Here is a 17,532-nt window from a genome sequence, read left to right as displayed (position 1 = left end):
TAGTTATATTGAAACTAAAAGTAGCTTTTGACTCAATGTACTATAAGATTTTTAGATAAAAATAAATGAAGCTGTGAGTCTAGTTTGGAAAAATTACTGTATGTAAAGCTTATTTAGTGTCCAGAAGGTAATATGACAAGATAAGTAAAATATTGTAAATGGAACTATAGAGTTATTTTGCCTAGGTGAGGACACTTAAAGTTTAAATTCAGGGTGGGTTTTCCCTTTACAATTCGTGTACAGTTTTATTGTACAAACTTTTATTGTGAGTAAATACGGCAGCACTTTAAAATTCAAATCTTTTTTAGTGTGATTTGGCTTTGAAAATATAAGATCAGGCTATTTCTATTTATCCATACAGTACATAGTAAGCTTTTATATGATAGACAATCAGAGTTTTTTCTTTCATTTTTAAACTCTAAGCTTTGACAACAATTAATCATGATTTGTTGTGTTTTTCTTTCCTTTTTGTGGGGAAATGAAGTTTCATTGCTCCAGAAGAAATTAATTCTAAAAAACACACTGTAACAATTAAAATGAAGTCAGTTTTGTTCTTGAACTATGGCACTGCTTTGTGGTATACTAACAGCCGTCTGCTGATAATAAAAAACAAGTCCATGCGGCTCAGCTCCAGAGTGTTCCTTCCAGCTCTCACCACAGTGCACACACTTAACAACATCAGTCATTTTATATCTATTTGACACTGATTAATTACTCTGATTCATTCTGGCATTATAGCCACTGCCTTGGCACTTTAGTTAGGTCTGAACAATTGAAGGGAGATCAGCAATGTGAATTATGTATTTATTACTGTGACCCTTCATGCTATTTAATTATCTTAAATGAGTGTCTGTGCACCCTCATCTTTGAAATTATGATTATGGAAAAGATTTACCTGTATTTCATTTTAAGAAATGAAAGTCATAGTTATCAGCATCAGCTTATATATATGACATTATGTTAATTTTTCAGCTGCTATATTGATGCTTAAAATTTTTTCTTTCGTGAAAAATTAACAAATATCCATTACTAATTCATTTTGACTGGGGCTTTTTATTTCTAAACTGAGGAATGCATAGAACTCTTATAGGTACATCCTTTGATCCTGAAATGAAGATGATAACCAGATTTATAAGCACCATGGAACATTTCTATTTTGACTTACACTAAGGATTGAAAAGGACTTTTATAAACAAGACAGCTTACATATTTTTAACACTCAAAATGCAATGTAAATGAAAGAGCAGCAACCGTACAGTACAAATGTATGAAAATGAAATATTTACTAGCAATACCTCATCTACTTCAATGAGAAAAGCAGTAAGGTAAATACACCAGATATTTTAGATGGTAGTTAAATAAATTAAATAGTACTTATCTCCTCTGATTTGAAATACAAATCAGAGCAATCAGGTTTTGGTTGTTGTTTTCATTTACTCTTTTGTTGATGAAGATGGCAGGAATGTAACACTGGAATATATTTCATACCTTTTATGAAGGAGTTATATTTCTGATAATCCATCCTAAAGAATCAATTCAAAATTCAGACTTAAATACTTGTTCCACAAAGAAGTGAAAAATAACACTGCTTTAATTTGCTTTTCTTTCTTTAAACTATCTTGCTTTATAGAATTTTTTTCATTTTTTATAGTCACATCTGTCAATCTTTTGCTTTTGGTTTCTGGCTTTGGTTTCATCCTTTAAAAGATTATATTACCGCTTTTGTACAATTTATTGAATCCTTTCCTCAGTGACTTAAAATGCTCCACTTACTATGTACTGAATCTTCATAATTGATCTTCTGATTTCTCTACATTTCATTTGTCTGTGTTTATTCCTAGGCACATTTTTTAACAAATAATTTACATATAATCAAAATTCACACATTTTGATTGTACAGCTCAGTGAGTTTTGAAAATTACATATACCACTGTGGAAATACAGATTATTTCCATCACTCCAAAAAGTTTCTTCCTCAATTCCCTGTATGGTCAGTCCCCAACCGTGATTCCCAGACCAAGACAGTCACTGATAGGCTTTGTCATTAGCTTTCTTGGCATTTGTTTTTTAGATTCATCTATAATTAGCTTGTTCCTTTTTATTGCCAAGTAATATTCCTTTGGCCATGCCACAATTTACTTAGGTATTCACCTGCTGCTAGACTTTTGTATTGCTTTCAGTTGGGGGCCATTAAGAATAAAGTTACTATGAATATTCATGTAAAAGTCTTGATGCAGACAGATGTTTTCATTTCTCTTGGGCAAATACCTAGAAGTAGAATTATAAGAAACTGGCAAATTTTTAAAAAATGACTATGCTATCTAACATTCCTAGGGCTAGCACCATTGTGAATTTAGTTGTTCCACATCATTTTTAACACTTATAAAAAAGATGCAGTATTTTAAGCCATTTTATTGAGTATGTAGTCATAGCTGTGCTTGTAGTTTTCATTTGCCTGATGTGATGTTCAGCATTGTTTCATATGTGTATTGGCCATTTTTATATCTTCTTGTGAGATTTCTGCTCAGATATTTTGCTTGATTTCAAATTGGGTGGTCATCTAATTGAGTTAAATTTAAAAGTTAATAATAGTTCATCTTTTCCCAAATGTATATTCACTTGCTCCATCGTCATTTCTTAAAAAGGCTATCCTTTTCCGATTTAATCGCCTTGGCTCCCTTGTCAAAAATTAATTGATCATATGCATATAGATCTACATCTGAGCTCTCATTTTCCCCCATGGATCTGTATGTCTGTCCTTACGCCTTTAAGACAGTCTTTATAAGATTGAAAAAGAACAAAATGGCAAGATTTACACAAACAATTGTTTTGGCTATTCTAGGTCCTTTATATTGCCATATAAATTTTAAAATCAGCTTATTAATTTCTGGCCTAAAAAAGCCTGTTAGGATTTTGACTGGGATTTTGTTAAATCAATAGATTAGGGAAAATTGACATCTTAACAACATGGAGTCTTTCACCCATGAGAGAGTGGGTCTCTCCATTTATGTGGACCATCTTTAGAGTTGTTTTGTAGTTTATGTAAGTCAGACATATTGTTACATTTATCTCAAGTATTGTATGTGTGTGTTTGTGTTTGTGAGAGAGAGAGTGAGAGCAAGAGCTACTGAGACACGCTCTGTCTCCCAGGCTGGAGTGCAGTGGTGTGATCTCTGCTCACTGCAACCGCCGCCTCCTGGGTTCAGGCCATCCTGTGCCTCAGCTTCCCAAGTAACTGAGACTACAGGTGTGCACCACACACCTGGCTAATTTTTGTATTTTTAGTAGAGAGAGTTTTGCCAGGTTGGCCAGGCTGGTCTCGAACTCCTTGTCTCAAGTGATCCGCCCACCTTGGCCTCCCAAAGTGCTGGTATTACAGGCATGAGCCACCACACCCAGCCTTTATGCTTTTTTGAAGCTGTTGTTTGTACTGTTATATAAATTCTTCATTGCTAGTATGTAGAAATAGAGTTTTTATACCTTGATCCTAAATCATAAGACCTTGCTGAAACTTCAATAAATAGTTCTAGTAGCTTTCTTTGCATATAGCTTCAGGATTTTCTATATATAAAACCAGGTAGTATGCAAATGAAAACTTTAATCTCCCCTCCCCCAATCTGTATCCTTTTTCCCTCCACACTTTAATGTCCTGACTAGGACATCTAATAGAATACTTATTTTGTGTTGGGTCTCTGGAGGTCATTTTGTTATTTTTGAATCTCAAGTGTCCATTATCTGTCTTTTCATATGTGAACTACTTTATACCAGCAACTAAATTAAGTAATTTGTGTAAGACATACTGCTTGTAAGTAAAAAGGAACAAGCCACTGTGTTGTAAAAATCAAGTTTGTTGATTCAGTGTTGGCAATTCAACAACAGTAAGTTAAACCCAGTAACCAAGTTGGCAATTAGTGTTCTCTGTCATGTATTTACAAAAACATCGTCAGTTTATCATAATGTGGCTGTTTGTTCCCAGCTTTGGGGTCAATAAATAACTTAATAGAAGTTTTTAAATGTTGATTTAAAAAGAAGCAATAAAATAGCCAAAATAGAAAAGTCAAAATAGGAAAATCTTAAATGTGTTCAATATACTAATGATCTTTTATTTCTTCCCTAGGTTAATGCCTTAGATAAGAAAACGTGTATCATTGTTCATTAGAGTTAGAGTTATTATAGAATAATAGTTACATCAACTTACATATCAATTGTGTTTATAAACAAGTAAATATTTTTACCAAAAAAAAAAAAAAAACCCACAGGGCAGTAAAATTTAGGCCATTTCTAGTTCATTATAGTATATTTAAAGCTATAATCATCATTTTTTTAGATAGAGATAGGGAAGCACCAGAGTATAGTTGAGGAGCTTGGGTTCTGGAATCAAACTGCCTTGCTGAAAATCCTAGTTCTTTCACTAACTGGCAGATGACCTTGGGCAAATTACTTACCTTTTCTGAACTTCATCTGTGAGTAAGGAAAATGCACTTACCTCATAGCAATATTTTGTGACCATTAAGTGAGATAAATCATGTAAAGACCTTAGAGTAGAGCCTAGCACAAACTAAGTGTTGAATAAATATAAGCATAAATTATCTAATGATTAACCTGAACTCCATAAAGTTTGTAGAACTATCTGACTGGTAATCTTTATTATGTCCGCTATTGGTGAGCATGTCATATGAGATCGTTTTATATCATTTTAATAATATAGAGGAATAGGTTAGATATAAAAGCTAAAGCCAAATATACACATTAACATATATACCTACACAAAAATTGTTACATTTTGTTGAATGGATTGCACCTTGGGCCACATTATTTCTATTATTCAACTCCTTAATTTTGTGTTAAACTATGAGTCTCACCTTTTTTGCAAAGATATAGAGAATGTATCAGTAATGGAATCTTTATATTCTGAAAATAAATATAACAGGTGGTTATGTTTTACTCGTGTTATTTCACTACCATCTTGAAAAGCATTCAGGCCGGGCGCAGTGGCTCACGCTTGTAATCCCAGCAGAGGCGGGCAGATCACGAGGTCAGGAGATCGAGACCACGGTGAAACCCCGTCTCTACTAAAAATACAAAAAATTAGCCGGGCGTGGTGGCGGGCGCCTGTAGTCCCAGCTACTCGGAGAGGCTGAGGCAGGAGAATGGCGTGAACCCGGGAGGCGGAGCTTGCAGTGAGCCGAGATCGCACCACTGCACTCCAGCCTGGGCGACAGAGCAAGACTCCATCTCCAAAAAAGAAAAAAAAAAAAAAGCATTCAGATAATTTTCCTTGAATATGGGGAATCTGTATTTTTTTAAAGTACAATATTGATTCAGTACTTCAATAGTTTTACGTAGATTTCCTTGGTCATTATATGGAGCCTCATTGTGTCCATGCAGATGCTAAAGCTATTCCTGATACTATTTGGTGTTATCTTAATATTATTTAAGCAAAGAATGGTGATCAACTACAACTTAGCAATTTGTTACTTTTTAAACAGCTCTTTAAAATAAATGAAAAATTAAATGAGAAGTATTTATAATTAGAAAAGTACATAGATAAAAATTCGGAACATACGGAATTTAGGAAATCAGCCTTTGCACAGATAAGTAACTTTTATGCGTTCACTGTTTCACATGGGTATGTTTCCCTTTTACAGCACCAGTACATTAATGGCCAATGGCCTTGTCATGTGCCTCTACATTTTTCCAGCTATAATTTTCAGTTTCTCAAAATGCCATTCCTGAAGGTTCTGTGTATGTGTTTTCCTTGAATACCATTACATGTACATCCCTTGAGCCTGGTTAACCATGACTTTAGCCCTGGCATTGGGTAATTCATTAATTCTTGTGAAACCTTGCCTTTAACTGCCTTCCAACCATCCCCAGTGCTCACCTGCAGCACACTTTAGACACATGCCTATTGTGTAATTGTTAGTATAGCTTTTTTCTTCACGCTGATCACTAACTCTCTGAGGGCAGGGACCATATCTTTTTTCTAGATGCCCAGAACCCACCATAGGGCCTCATATTCAGAAGTTCAGTAAAATGCTTCCATTGACCCTATATGACCACAATAGTTTTACTCACTTTCACAAGGATTTGACACTGTGGTGTGTAGTTAGTTCTCGCTTCATTCAAAAATTAATGAAACAGGGCTGGGCGCAGTGGCTTACGCCTGTAATCCCAGCACTTTGGGAGGCAGAGGTAGGTGAGCGGATCACCTGAGGTCAGGAGTTCGAGACCAGCCTGGCCAAAATGGCAAAACCTTGTCTCTACTGAAAATACAAAATTAGCAGGGCATGGTGGCGCATGCCTATAATCCCAGCTACTTGGGAGGCTGAGGCAGGAGAAATCACTTTAACACTGGAGGCAGAGGTTGCAGTCAACTGAGATTGTACTACTGCACTCCAACCTGGGCAACAGAGAGAGACTCTGTCTTAAAAAAAAAAATTAATGAAACATAATGCTGCTCTAAAAAATGAATATTGGCTAGGCGCAGTGGCTCGTTCCTGTAATCCCAGCACTTTGGGAGGCCGAGGCGAGTGGATCACCTGAGCTCAGGAGTTCGAGACCAGCCTGGCCAACATGGTGAAACCCCATCTCTACTAAAAATAAAAAATTAGTTGGGCATGGTGGCATGCGCCTGTAGTCCCAGCTATTCGGGAAGCTGAGGCAGGAAAATCTCTTGAACCCAGGAGGCAGAGGTTGCAGTGAGCCGAGATTGCACCACTGCACTCCAGCCTGGGAGATTGCAGTGAGCTGAGATCACACCACCACACTCCAGCCTGGGCGACAGAGTGAGACTCTGTCTAAAAAAAAAAAAAAAAAGAGAAGAAAATGAATATTAACTTTAAATAAAGTTTAAAAAGTGGGAAAACATCACAATAAAAAGAAGTGCTAGTTATACATGGTTTACTTTTCTGCTACACTGTATTCCTTGAATTCTTAACAATTTTTGCCTTTGTTTTACAGGTGAAGCCTTGAAAGGAAAGGTCACAGTTCACAAGAATAAGAAAGATCCACGTTCTCTTACCGTGACTCTCACATTGAATAATTCAACTCAAACTTATGGTCTCCAGTGAAAAAGCCATAAAAGCACACTACCTGTAGTTTTTAATATGAGGGTAGAGTGGGTCAGCAGGAGGGAGCTGGTTTTATGTGAGCAGATGGATGGATAATGGACCCTTTCCTAATGAGCCTCCTCAATAAGAGAGAAGTTCTTATTGTGGGAATCTGACATAGTTCAGCTGAGGAAGAGAATCAGCTGATCCTCGTGGTCTGCCATGTAGTCATTTTCTTAGAAGTTTGCACCACCAGATTTAACCAAATGTAACTCCCACATTGAGTTTATCTATATTGAAAATCATTTACATTGGCCTGTATTTGGAAGAGAGATAGTCTTTTGTTTTTAATAAGTTTCTTACTATAACTTTTAAACAAATTGGTTAGTTATTTGGATATTTTATTAAACTAGTAACACAGGTAGTACACATTTTATTATGGACTCCTCTCAGGAGGAGTTTTTAATTGTATTTGCTAGAAAATCAGGATGTAATAAAGATGAGTGTAAAAAAACTAAAATATGGAGAAGAGCTTCAGCCTTCGTATACAAATCATATATGCAGACAGCCTAGCTGATTGTCCTATCTAGCATACTTAAGGTTCTCATTTTGTAGTTTCTTCCCTCTTTGTGACTATTCCTTAGCCTTATAGATTTCTAGTACTGCCCAGGAAATCTAATTTCAATACATTTATCCTAGGTTTCATGAAAGTTTTTAAAGATTGGGATAAATATGTACTTATTTACTAATGTATTATCTTTTTCAAACCAGATTTATGTGCAAAGGTTAAACATGTAACTGTTACTATACTTAGCACTCTGTAAAGCTGTCATTTACAATTCCTGATTCAATTTGAAATGTAGAATGAAAATGTTTTAATAAAATATCAAACAACTCATAAAATATTATTTTAAAAATATTTATGTTATAAAAGGTTTCAATAAAATGTATCAAACAACATTATAAAATATTTCAACGGGGTGTGGTAGCTCATACCTATAATCCCAGTATTTGGGAGGCCAAGGCAGGAAGATCACTTAAGCCCAGGAGTTTGAGACCAGCCTAGGCAACACAGGTCTGTACAAAAAATTTTTTTAAAAAAATTAGCCAGGCATAGTGATGCATGCCTATAGTCCTAACTACTTGGGAAGCTGTGGTGAGCAGATTGCTTGAGTCCAGGAGTTGGAAGCTACAGTAAGTCAAGATCGTACCGCTGCACTCCAGCCTGGGTAACAGAGAAAGACACTGTCTCTAGAAAAGTTAATTAAAAGTAAAAATAGGGCCAGGCATGGTGGTTCATACCTATAATCACAGCGCTTTGGGAGGCCAAGGCAGGATTGTTTAAGGTCAGGAGTTCAAGGCCAGCCTGGGCAACATAGGGAGACTCCATCTTTACAAAAAATTAGCCAGGTGTGGCACACACCTGTAGTCCCGGCTACTCTGGAGGCTGAAGCAGGAGGATCCCTTGAGCCCAGGAGATCAAGGCCGCAATGATCACACCACTGCATTCCAGCCTGGGTGACAGGGTTAGGCCCCATCATTCATTTATTCACTCATAAATAGATAAGTTTCAACATATTAAGGACTTTTGTAAAATCAGAAGCATTTAAAACAAGTCTTAACAAAGGGATTATTTTTAAGAAAATAAGGCTTTTAAGGAGAGGCATTCCACATGCCTCCTTTAAGTTCAGCAATTGGTTCTTTGTCAAAACAAGACATACACCAGGCAGCTTAGCACAGTGTTGAGAAGCATGGAGCATAGTGTTGAGAAGCATGATAGCTATGGAATCAGTGCCTAGGTTCAAATCCTAGCTCCAGCTCTTACTTGCTCTATGATCTTAGTAGCTTTCCTTCTGTCTCCCTCCATGAACGTGCCAATTTATGAGTTAATAAATCAAGAATTTAGATCAGTACCTGGCACATAGAAAACAATATTAGGTGATAGAATCATCATTATCCATTCAAGGACTCCTGAAGAATATATGGCACCTATATTAGATCAGTTTAAGAATTGTCATGTTCATCAGATAGTAATTATTGCCCTAGTACATGAATGGGTGAGAAGATTATGATGGACATTAATATTTAAAGTGGCAAAATCTGTTTCAACAAGAAATTGTCTTTGGTCTCAGAAAACTGGCCTAGCAATGAGGAGGAAAAACCTCTTCAAATGATGGTTTTAAGACCATAGTCTTTAGTCTTCCTTCACAAGCATGATTTGCTTTCACTGGGCTAAACCAGTCAGCTTGTTTTCACTATGGATTTGAATTCAGACCATTACTAGAAATGTATGGTGCTGATAATACAGTTTAAACTACTTGCAATTTTGTCTTGTATGGCTTCCTACACAAATTTGAGTAGGTTAGGGTGATAAATAAGGAGGCCAAAAAAAAAGATTTAATGAATTTTTAAAGTAACCAAAAACTATCGGATTTTTTGTTTTCTCTCATCGTAAGTGAATACCAAATATTTCCTATTGTATAAACTTCTTAAAAATTATTTCTCTTCAGAACTCGTTAGGTTTCCATCAGATTTTCAGCTGGTGACACTTTTTATTCTCTTCAGGTTATAACTAGCCCAGCTGCAGTTAGTGGATCTTTGTTTCAATTAGCCTTCCAAGGCCAGGACATTTCTTATTTGTATACCCAAGCATTTTATGAGAACATAAGTGTCCAAATGTTACCTCTTCAATTAGAATTTCCACCTTCAAATTGCTGTAAAAAAATAAGTACTTTGTAGCCTTTGACAATGATAAATACACTATGCTTTTATGTTGTGACAGATGGGCATTTATAGATATCAGTTTACTCTGTTCCAGGGATTTTATTTCCATTAAGAAAATACATTCTTCCTCTATCTTCCTTTGTGATAATTGTGTATTGTAATGTGTGGGGCTCATCTCAATATGATGATCATCTATAGCGGAACACTGTGGTCTGAAGAGAGTGCTTCAGAAGGAATGTTCAAGGAAACAGACCTCTCAAGGGTGTACAGAATGGTCCAATAAGTAGCCATAATGGCTATAGAGCACACTCCATGATTAATCAGGCAGCTGTTTAACTTTGAAACAATCCCTGTTTGGGTGAGGGAGGAGTGAGAAGTCTGGTCCTACAGAGTGTTTTGTTGTTGTTTTTTAAATCACTTAATGTGGATTAATCAGTGTAGTCCACCTGTGTCCTTCAGCATTCTACCTCACTTTTTAAGATGATGTAAAATATAACGTGCGATATTATTGACTTGAGATCAGTCCATAAGAGTCTTACCAGACATGCTCTCAAGCTTTCAACAGGAGAAATTAAAACAATATGATATACCAGTTTGCTTTTAATGACGATGCCAAAAATTATAATTTAAGCTGCTGGGCTGTAACATGCACCCAAAATATCCAGGTATTCAGATTTTTCTGTTAGCAGAATAAAAAAACATGTCAGGTTTGCAACACTGTCATAGAGTTTCAGCCACACGTTAAATTATTTGCAAAAACAGTTTAAAAACTTTATGCTATACTATTTATACTATTTCACTCCTTCGAGAGAAACTAACTTGTGGTGAAAGACTAGCTAGGTGAGATACCTGAGGTCAAGCCCTGTCCAATGCAGGGTTGGCAAACTGCAGCCCAGGGGCCAAACCCACCTGCCCCCTGTTTTGGTAAATAGAATTTTATTGAACACAGCCACACTTAATTCATTTTTATACTATCTGTAGCTGCTTTTGTACTATCATGGCAGAGTTGAGTAACTGTGACAGAGACTGTGTGGCCCACAAAGCTGAAAGTACTTACCAGCTGTCCCTTTACAGAGAAGGTTTTCCAACTCCTGGCCCTGTAAGGCTTGTAATGGTAGCAAGTTACACATTTGTTCTTAGAGCTGAGAGTGAGGTGGTGATAATAGGGAAGTCAGTTCTGAGTCAAACAAATTTAGATAAGATTTACAATCTGAGGGCGGGCACAGTAGCTCACGCCTGTAGTCCCAGCACTTTGGGAGGCCGAGGCGGATGGATCGCCTGAGGTCAGTAGTTCCAGACCAGCCTGAACAACATGGTAAAACCCTGTCTCTACTAAAAATACAAAATTAGCCGGGTGTGGTGGTGCATGCCAGTAATCCCAGCTACTCAGGAGGCTGAGGCAGGAGAATGGCTTGAACCCGGGAGGCAGAGGTTGCAGTGAGCCGAGATCACGCCACTACACTCCAGCCTGGGCAACAAGAGCAAAACTCTGTCTAAAAAAATAAATAAATAAAATAATCTGTATAGAAAACCAACTCAGATGAAGTAATAAATTTGTTTTTAGTTGCAGCCGAGAAAGAACAGCTACCTTTTGGAGCAGAGATGGCTAATACCATATATAAAGTATTTCTTCATATAACATTACTGGTCATGGCAGAGAAGATACAAATGCACAACAGAACACATAGATTTTAAGAACTATGTATTTTTTCTTTTTTTTTTTTTTTTTTTGAGACGGAGTCTCGCTCTGTCACCCAGGCTGGAGTGCAGTGGCGCGATCTCGGCTCACTGCAAGCTCCGCCTCCCGGGTTCACGCCATTCTCCTGCCTCAGCCTCTCCGAGTAGCTGGGACTACAGGCGCCCGCCACCACGCCCGGCTAATTTTTTGTATTTTTAGTAGAGACGGGGTTTCACCGTGGTCTCGATCTCCTGACCTCCTGATCCGCCCGCCTCGGCCTCCCAAAGTGCTGGGATTACAAGCGTGAGCCACCGCGCCCGGCCAGAACTATGTATTTTTTTTAAATGTGGAGCTAAGCAACTGGATATACTACTCCATTTATGAACACAGGATTGATACACCTAAATTGCTAAAAAAGATACAGCATTTACATACATGAAACTGATGTTTTGAGTTGTAACAATTAGTGCCTTGTATAAAGGGAAGGAGTAAAACTGAAACTTTGTAGCTGATTATCAACTCCATTTTAAAAGTTTTAATTAGACCAGAAGAAATCTGCAAACACAACTTTTGTTTGTTTTTGGTTTTGTTTTGAAACCCAGGCTGGAGTGCAGTGGCGCTATCTCGGCTCACTGCATCCTTGACCTCCCAGGGCTCAGGTGATCCTCCCACCTCAGCCTCCCTAGTACCTGGGACTACAGGCACGTGCCACCACACCTGGCTAAATTTTGTATTTTTTGTAGAGATGGAGTTTCACCGCGTTGCCCAGGCTGGCCTCCAACTCCAAAGCTCAAGGGATCCGCCCACCTCAGCCTCCCAAAGTGCTAGCATTGCAGGCGTGAGGCACCGCTCCCAGCCTAAACACAACATTTTAAAGCTAGAGATGGTTGACCCCTGCCCGTGAGCTGCAAAATAACCCAGGTAGTGAATGACTTCTGGGCCTTAAAGAAAGTAATTGCAATGATCTTCAAGACAGCTCCGGACCCAAAACTATCAACATTAGGAGAGACAGTTGGGGAACTTGGCAGTTTTAACAAGTCTTGGGATTCCTTAATGCCTTCCCTGCTTGGATGTCACCCAAGAACATGGCACTACTGTTGCAGTGATGCATGGGGCCATGGCAAGATATGTAAAGTGCCTGCACAGCTATCCACACGTGCTTTGTTGGCTGGGAGGCTCCTCGCTCTTAAGTCTCTTCATGATTTTGAGTGTTTCTTGCTATAAAGTTAAACTTTTTCAAGAACAATAATAAAAGAAGCACTTTTAAAATATCTTAGGAATTCATGGACAGAAAACCAAACACCGCATGTTCTCACTCACAGGTGGGAATTGAACAATGAGAACACTTGGACACAGGGTGGGGACCACCATACACCAGGGCCTGTCGTGGGTTGGGGGTTGGGGGGAGGGATAGCATTAGGAGATATGCCTAATGTAAATGATGAGTTAATGGGTGCAGCACACCAACATGGCACATGTATACATATGTAACAAACCTAAACGTTGTGCACACGTGGCCCTAGAACTTAAAGTATAACAACAACAACAACAAAAATTTAGTAATTCATTTGACCTTTCCAATGAAATTTTCATCTATTGTCTCACAATCCTGGTTAATGTGGAGCTGTTCACATTGTTAGTTCTAGAGTGTAAACGCACACAAAAATGTTGCCACTGAGTTGTAATTAAAATGAAGATAATAGATAACAAAGAAGGCAATTAAGTAAATTATAGCATATTCATTTTATGGAATATTATGCATTCAAGAAAAATCAGTATCATGTCCTCAAAGCAGCATGGAAAAGCTCATGATAAAAAGATAAAGCAAGATAAGGTTACGCTGATTAAAAGAAAAAGCCTACACATGCTAAAATGCTGAAAGAAAAAAGTATCAGTGATTGGATTGTAAGTGGCTTTTTCCACTAATCAAACTTTCTGTAATGTGGAAGCCCAAGAATTCTGCAAACTCTGGCAAAACGCAACCCTCCATCTCTGCCGACAATCCTAGGCTTGAAAACATTGTTCGGAGACCATCAGGACTAATTTCATGATGCCCTTTATTCCTATTAATGCCAATCACTCCAAGAAGCCCAGGTCTCACTGTTCATTCTGCATCCCCCATTTCTAATCTTCATGCAGTGCCATATATCCCCATTTTCTAAACAAAATCCTGAGATCACTGCCGAGATCACTGCCTCCCCTGAAGCCTTCTTAAATGGGAGCTATCTTCTCGCACACCACTCATCGCCCTAGACTTGGCTGTAAGGTGAGAGACTTCTTGTTTTTGGTTGCCAATCATAGACCATTCTCCTGCTGCTGCTTTTACATCTTTAATCACTTGTCATCAAGACTGTTAACACCAACCACCTAACCTTGTCAGCATCATCACACCACCCCCAGGTCACTCACCTCATTCCTGTTTTCTTTCCATTGTTTTGCCTTTAATTTATATACAATAAATTGCACACATTTTAACTGCATACTATGATGAGTTTTGACAAATGTATACACCCTTGCAACTGTCACCTCTCTCACCTCCTTAAAAATGTTAACCCCTAACTCACTGCCCACACTGCTCCTGCCTAATCAGAGTCAGTATCAGTATCACGTGGATGACCCTTTGTTCTCTGACCTTTTGGTTCATTGGCCTCCTCCAGTGATCTTGCCTACACCTGACCTCAGCTACTCACCCCCTCTGGTCATCCTCTAGAATTGGCCATAACCCAGAACTCCAACGCCAGCTTGATCTTAATTTTAAGTTATCATTTTCACTACCTATTTTTTCAGCTCGCTCTCTTTAGTATCACAAAGCTTCGGGTACTGAGGCCAGCCGCTGTCCCTGTGGCTCACACCCCACTCAGATGTTTTGTCAGCATTTCTCCCCTTTCCCCTGCATCGTCACCGTTTCCCTCCACTGCTCCCCAATTAGCATACAAATAGGCTATAGTTTCTCCTATCTTGACTCCACTTCTCTTTCCTGCTACTGCCACATTTCTAGTTTTCCCTTTACACTGAAAACCCTCAAAAAGAGTTGTCTGTGTTTACTGTTTTCTCTATTTCCATTGTTTCACCTATTATTTACATACAATAAGTTGCACACATTTTAATTGCATGAGTTTTGACAAATGTATACATCCTTGCAACTATCACCTCTATTAATATTTAGAACACTTCCTTCACACCAAAAAGTTTCCTTATTCAGCCTTGCTGCCAACATTTGTCCTCGCATACCTCCCCAGGCAAACACTAATCTGATTTCTATCGATGATAAATATGTTTTGTCCGTCTTAGAACTTCATCTAAATGGTGTCTTGGTCCATTTATGCAGCTATAACAATACCACAGACCGCGTAATTTATAAAGAACAGAAATTCATCTTTCTTACAGTTTCGGAGTCTAGGAAGTCTGAGATCAAGGCACCAGCAGGTTTGGTTGTCTGGTGAGGGCTGCTCTCTGGTTCCATGATGGCACCCTGTTGTTGCGTCCTCCCGAGGGCAGGAACACTGTGTCCTCACACAGCAGAAGGGCAGCTGGGCACAGTGGCTCACTCCTGTAATCCCAGAACTTTGGGGAGGCTGAGGCAGAGGACCGCTTGAGCCCAGGAGTTCAAGACCAGCCCGGGCAACAAAGTGAGAACCCCGCTCTCTACAAAAAGAAAAAAAAAATTAGCCAGGCGTGGTGGCACACACCTGTGGTCCCAGCTACATGGGAGGCTGAGGCAGGAGGATGTGTTGAGCACAGTAGGTCGAGATTGCATTAAGCCATGTTTGTGCCACAGCACTCCAGCTTGGGTGACAGAGTGGGACCCTATCTCAAAAGACAAAAAAGAAGGCAGAAGGGCAAGAGGAGCAAAAGTTGTCTGAAGCCCCTTTTATAAGGGCCTTAATCCACTGCAAGAGGGAGCAGCCTTCGTTGCCTAATCACTTCTTAAAGACCCCACCTCTTATTACCATCACATTGGCCATTAAGTTTCAACACCTGAGTTTTGGAGAGGAGTGATTCAAACCACAGCAAATCGAATCATGCTGTGTATACTCTTGTTTCCAGCTTCACTCAGCATGTTTTCTGAGATTCACCATGTTGTATTTCAGTAGCCCATTCCCTTCTATTACTCAATATTATTCTATGTTATAAAAGAAATACCACTTCTTTGTTTATCCATTCACAGGCTGGTGAACATTTGGGCTGTTTCCAGGTTTTGGCTGTTATAAATTAAGCTGCTATGAACATTTGGGCTGTTTCCAGGTTTTGGCTGTTATAAATTAAGCTGCTATGAACATTTGTGTATAAATCTTTCTTGAGCCCAACCTCACCAGGCCCTTACCTCCACCACCCCATTCAAACTACTCTTATCAAGCTCACCAGTGAACTATGTTAATTCCAGTGACCAATTAGCTCTAATTTTACTTGACTTACCAGCAGTATTTGATTCACTTCCTTCTTGAAACACTTTGCTTGCTGTTACGGCTTGAGTGTTTATATTCTCCCAAAATTCACTCAGGCATACCTCAGAGATACTGCAGGTTCGTTCCAAACCACCACAGTAAAGCAAGTCACACTCATTTTTTGGTTTCCCAGTTCATGTAAAAGTTATGTTCACACTATACCATTAAGTGTATGATAATTTGCATTATGTCTAAAAAAAAGTGCAGACCTTAACTTGAAATTATTTTATTTCTAAAAAATGCTGACATAGAGATACGAAGTAAGCACATGCTGTTGGAAAAATGGTACCAATAGACTTGCTCAACACAGAGTTGCCACGAGCTCTCAATTTGTAAATATGTATATATATGCATGCAGTATCTTCAGAGTGCAATAAAGTGAAGCACAACACAACGAGGTATGCCTGTATGTTGAAATCCTAACCCTCAATGTGGTGGTATTAGGAGGGGGATGGCCTTTGGGAAGCAATTAGGCCCAAAGGTTTGCGCCCTCATGAATGAGATTAGTGTTCTTAAAGAGCTCTGTTGTCCTCTTTCTGACAAGTGAGGATACAATGAGAAGTCTGTGGTCTACAACCTGAAAGAGGGCCCTAACCAGAACCCAACCATGCTGGCATCCTGATCTTGTACTTTCAGCCTCTAGATGGTGAGAAACAAATTTCTGTTGTTTATAAGCCACCCAGTATGGAGTACTTTGTTGCAACGGCCTGAACTAAGACACTTGGCTTTCCCTGCTCTCCTCCCTCCTCCTTGGCCACTCTTCAGTTTCCCTTGTTCTTCCTCATCTCCTCACCTTTAACATGTTGGCACCTTAGTCCTGGGATCTCTTTCCTATCCCTCCCTTGGGGATTTCATCCAGTCTTATGGCTTTAAATACCTAGATACTGATGACTTCTAGAGGTATTTGTCTACCCATCTATCTTCCAGGGCAGTCTCCTATGCATAACCGTGTACATGGCATCTCTCCTTGGATGTCTAAAGGGCATCTCAAACTTTTCATAGTCAAAGCTGAATTTCCAATCTACCCAAACCCTGTCCCTGCTGTCTTCCTCCATATCACTGAATGGACTCCATCTTTCAGTAGCTTAGGCCAGAAATCGTAAAGTCATCCTTGACTTCTTTCTCTCACACCATATCCAAACTGGTTAACAAGTCTAGGATCTACCTTCAAAATTCATCCAGAACCAGAGTATTTCCCACTACCTATACTAGCTCCACCCTGGTCCAAACCATTATTGTCTTCCACCTAGATCATTGATTCTCAAAATGTAATGCACAGACTCTGGCAGTTCCCAAAAACCCTTGCTGGCAGTCAGGAGAGAAAAACTATTTTTGGCATAGTACTAACACATTGTTTGCCTTTTGCACTGTATCAACATTGGCACTGATGGTGCAACAGCAATGGTAGGTAAACTTGCTGGCACCTTAGCACAGATCAAGGCACCAAAATATACTAATGGTCATTGCATTCTTTTGTTTGTTTGTTCGTTTGTTTGAGACAGAGTTCCGCTCTTGTTGCCCAGGCTGGAATGCAATGGAGCAATCTCACCTCACTGCAACCTCCGCCTCCCGGATTCAAGCGATTCTCCTGCCTCAGCCTGCCGAGTAGCTGGGATTACAGGCATGCGCCACA

General features: G+C 39.0%; 1 protein-coding gene across 3 annotated transcripts in view; it reads left to right on the top strand.

Annotated features, from left to right (window-relative positions):
* Positions 1-7,955, top strand: part of PRMT3 (protein arginine methyltransferase 3) — a 126,552-nt gene extending 118,597 nt beyond the window's left edge. For all 3 annotated transcript variants that reach the window (XM_055282149.2, XM_055282150.2, XM_055282152.2), the window contains one exon: positions 6,964-7,955. In XM_055282149.2, coding sequence (XP_055138124.1) covers positions 6,964-7,073 — 110 coding nt within the window. In that variant the 3' untranslated portion in view covers positions 7,074-7,955. The remainder of the gene's footprint in view (positions 1-6,963) is intronic.
* The last annotated feature ends 9,577 nt before the right edge of the window (positions 7,956-17,532 follow it).

This window comes from Symphalangus syndactylus, chromosome 6 (assembly GCF_028878055.3).
Source record: "Symphalangus syndactylus isolate Jambi chromosome 6, NHGRI_mSymSyn1-v2.1_pri, whole genome shotgun sequence".
Lineage (NCBI taxonomy): Eukaryota > Metazoa > Chordata > Mammalia > Primates > Hylobatidae > Symphalangus > Symphalangus syndactylus.
The sequence above is the reverse complement of the archived record's forward strand: the minus strand, read 5'-3'. Positions and strand labels throughout refer to the sequence as shown.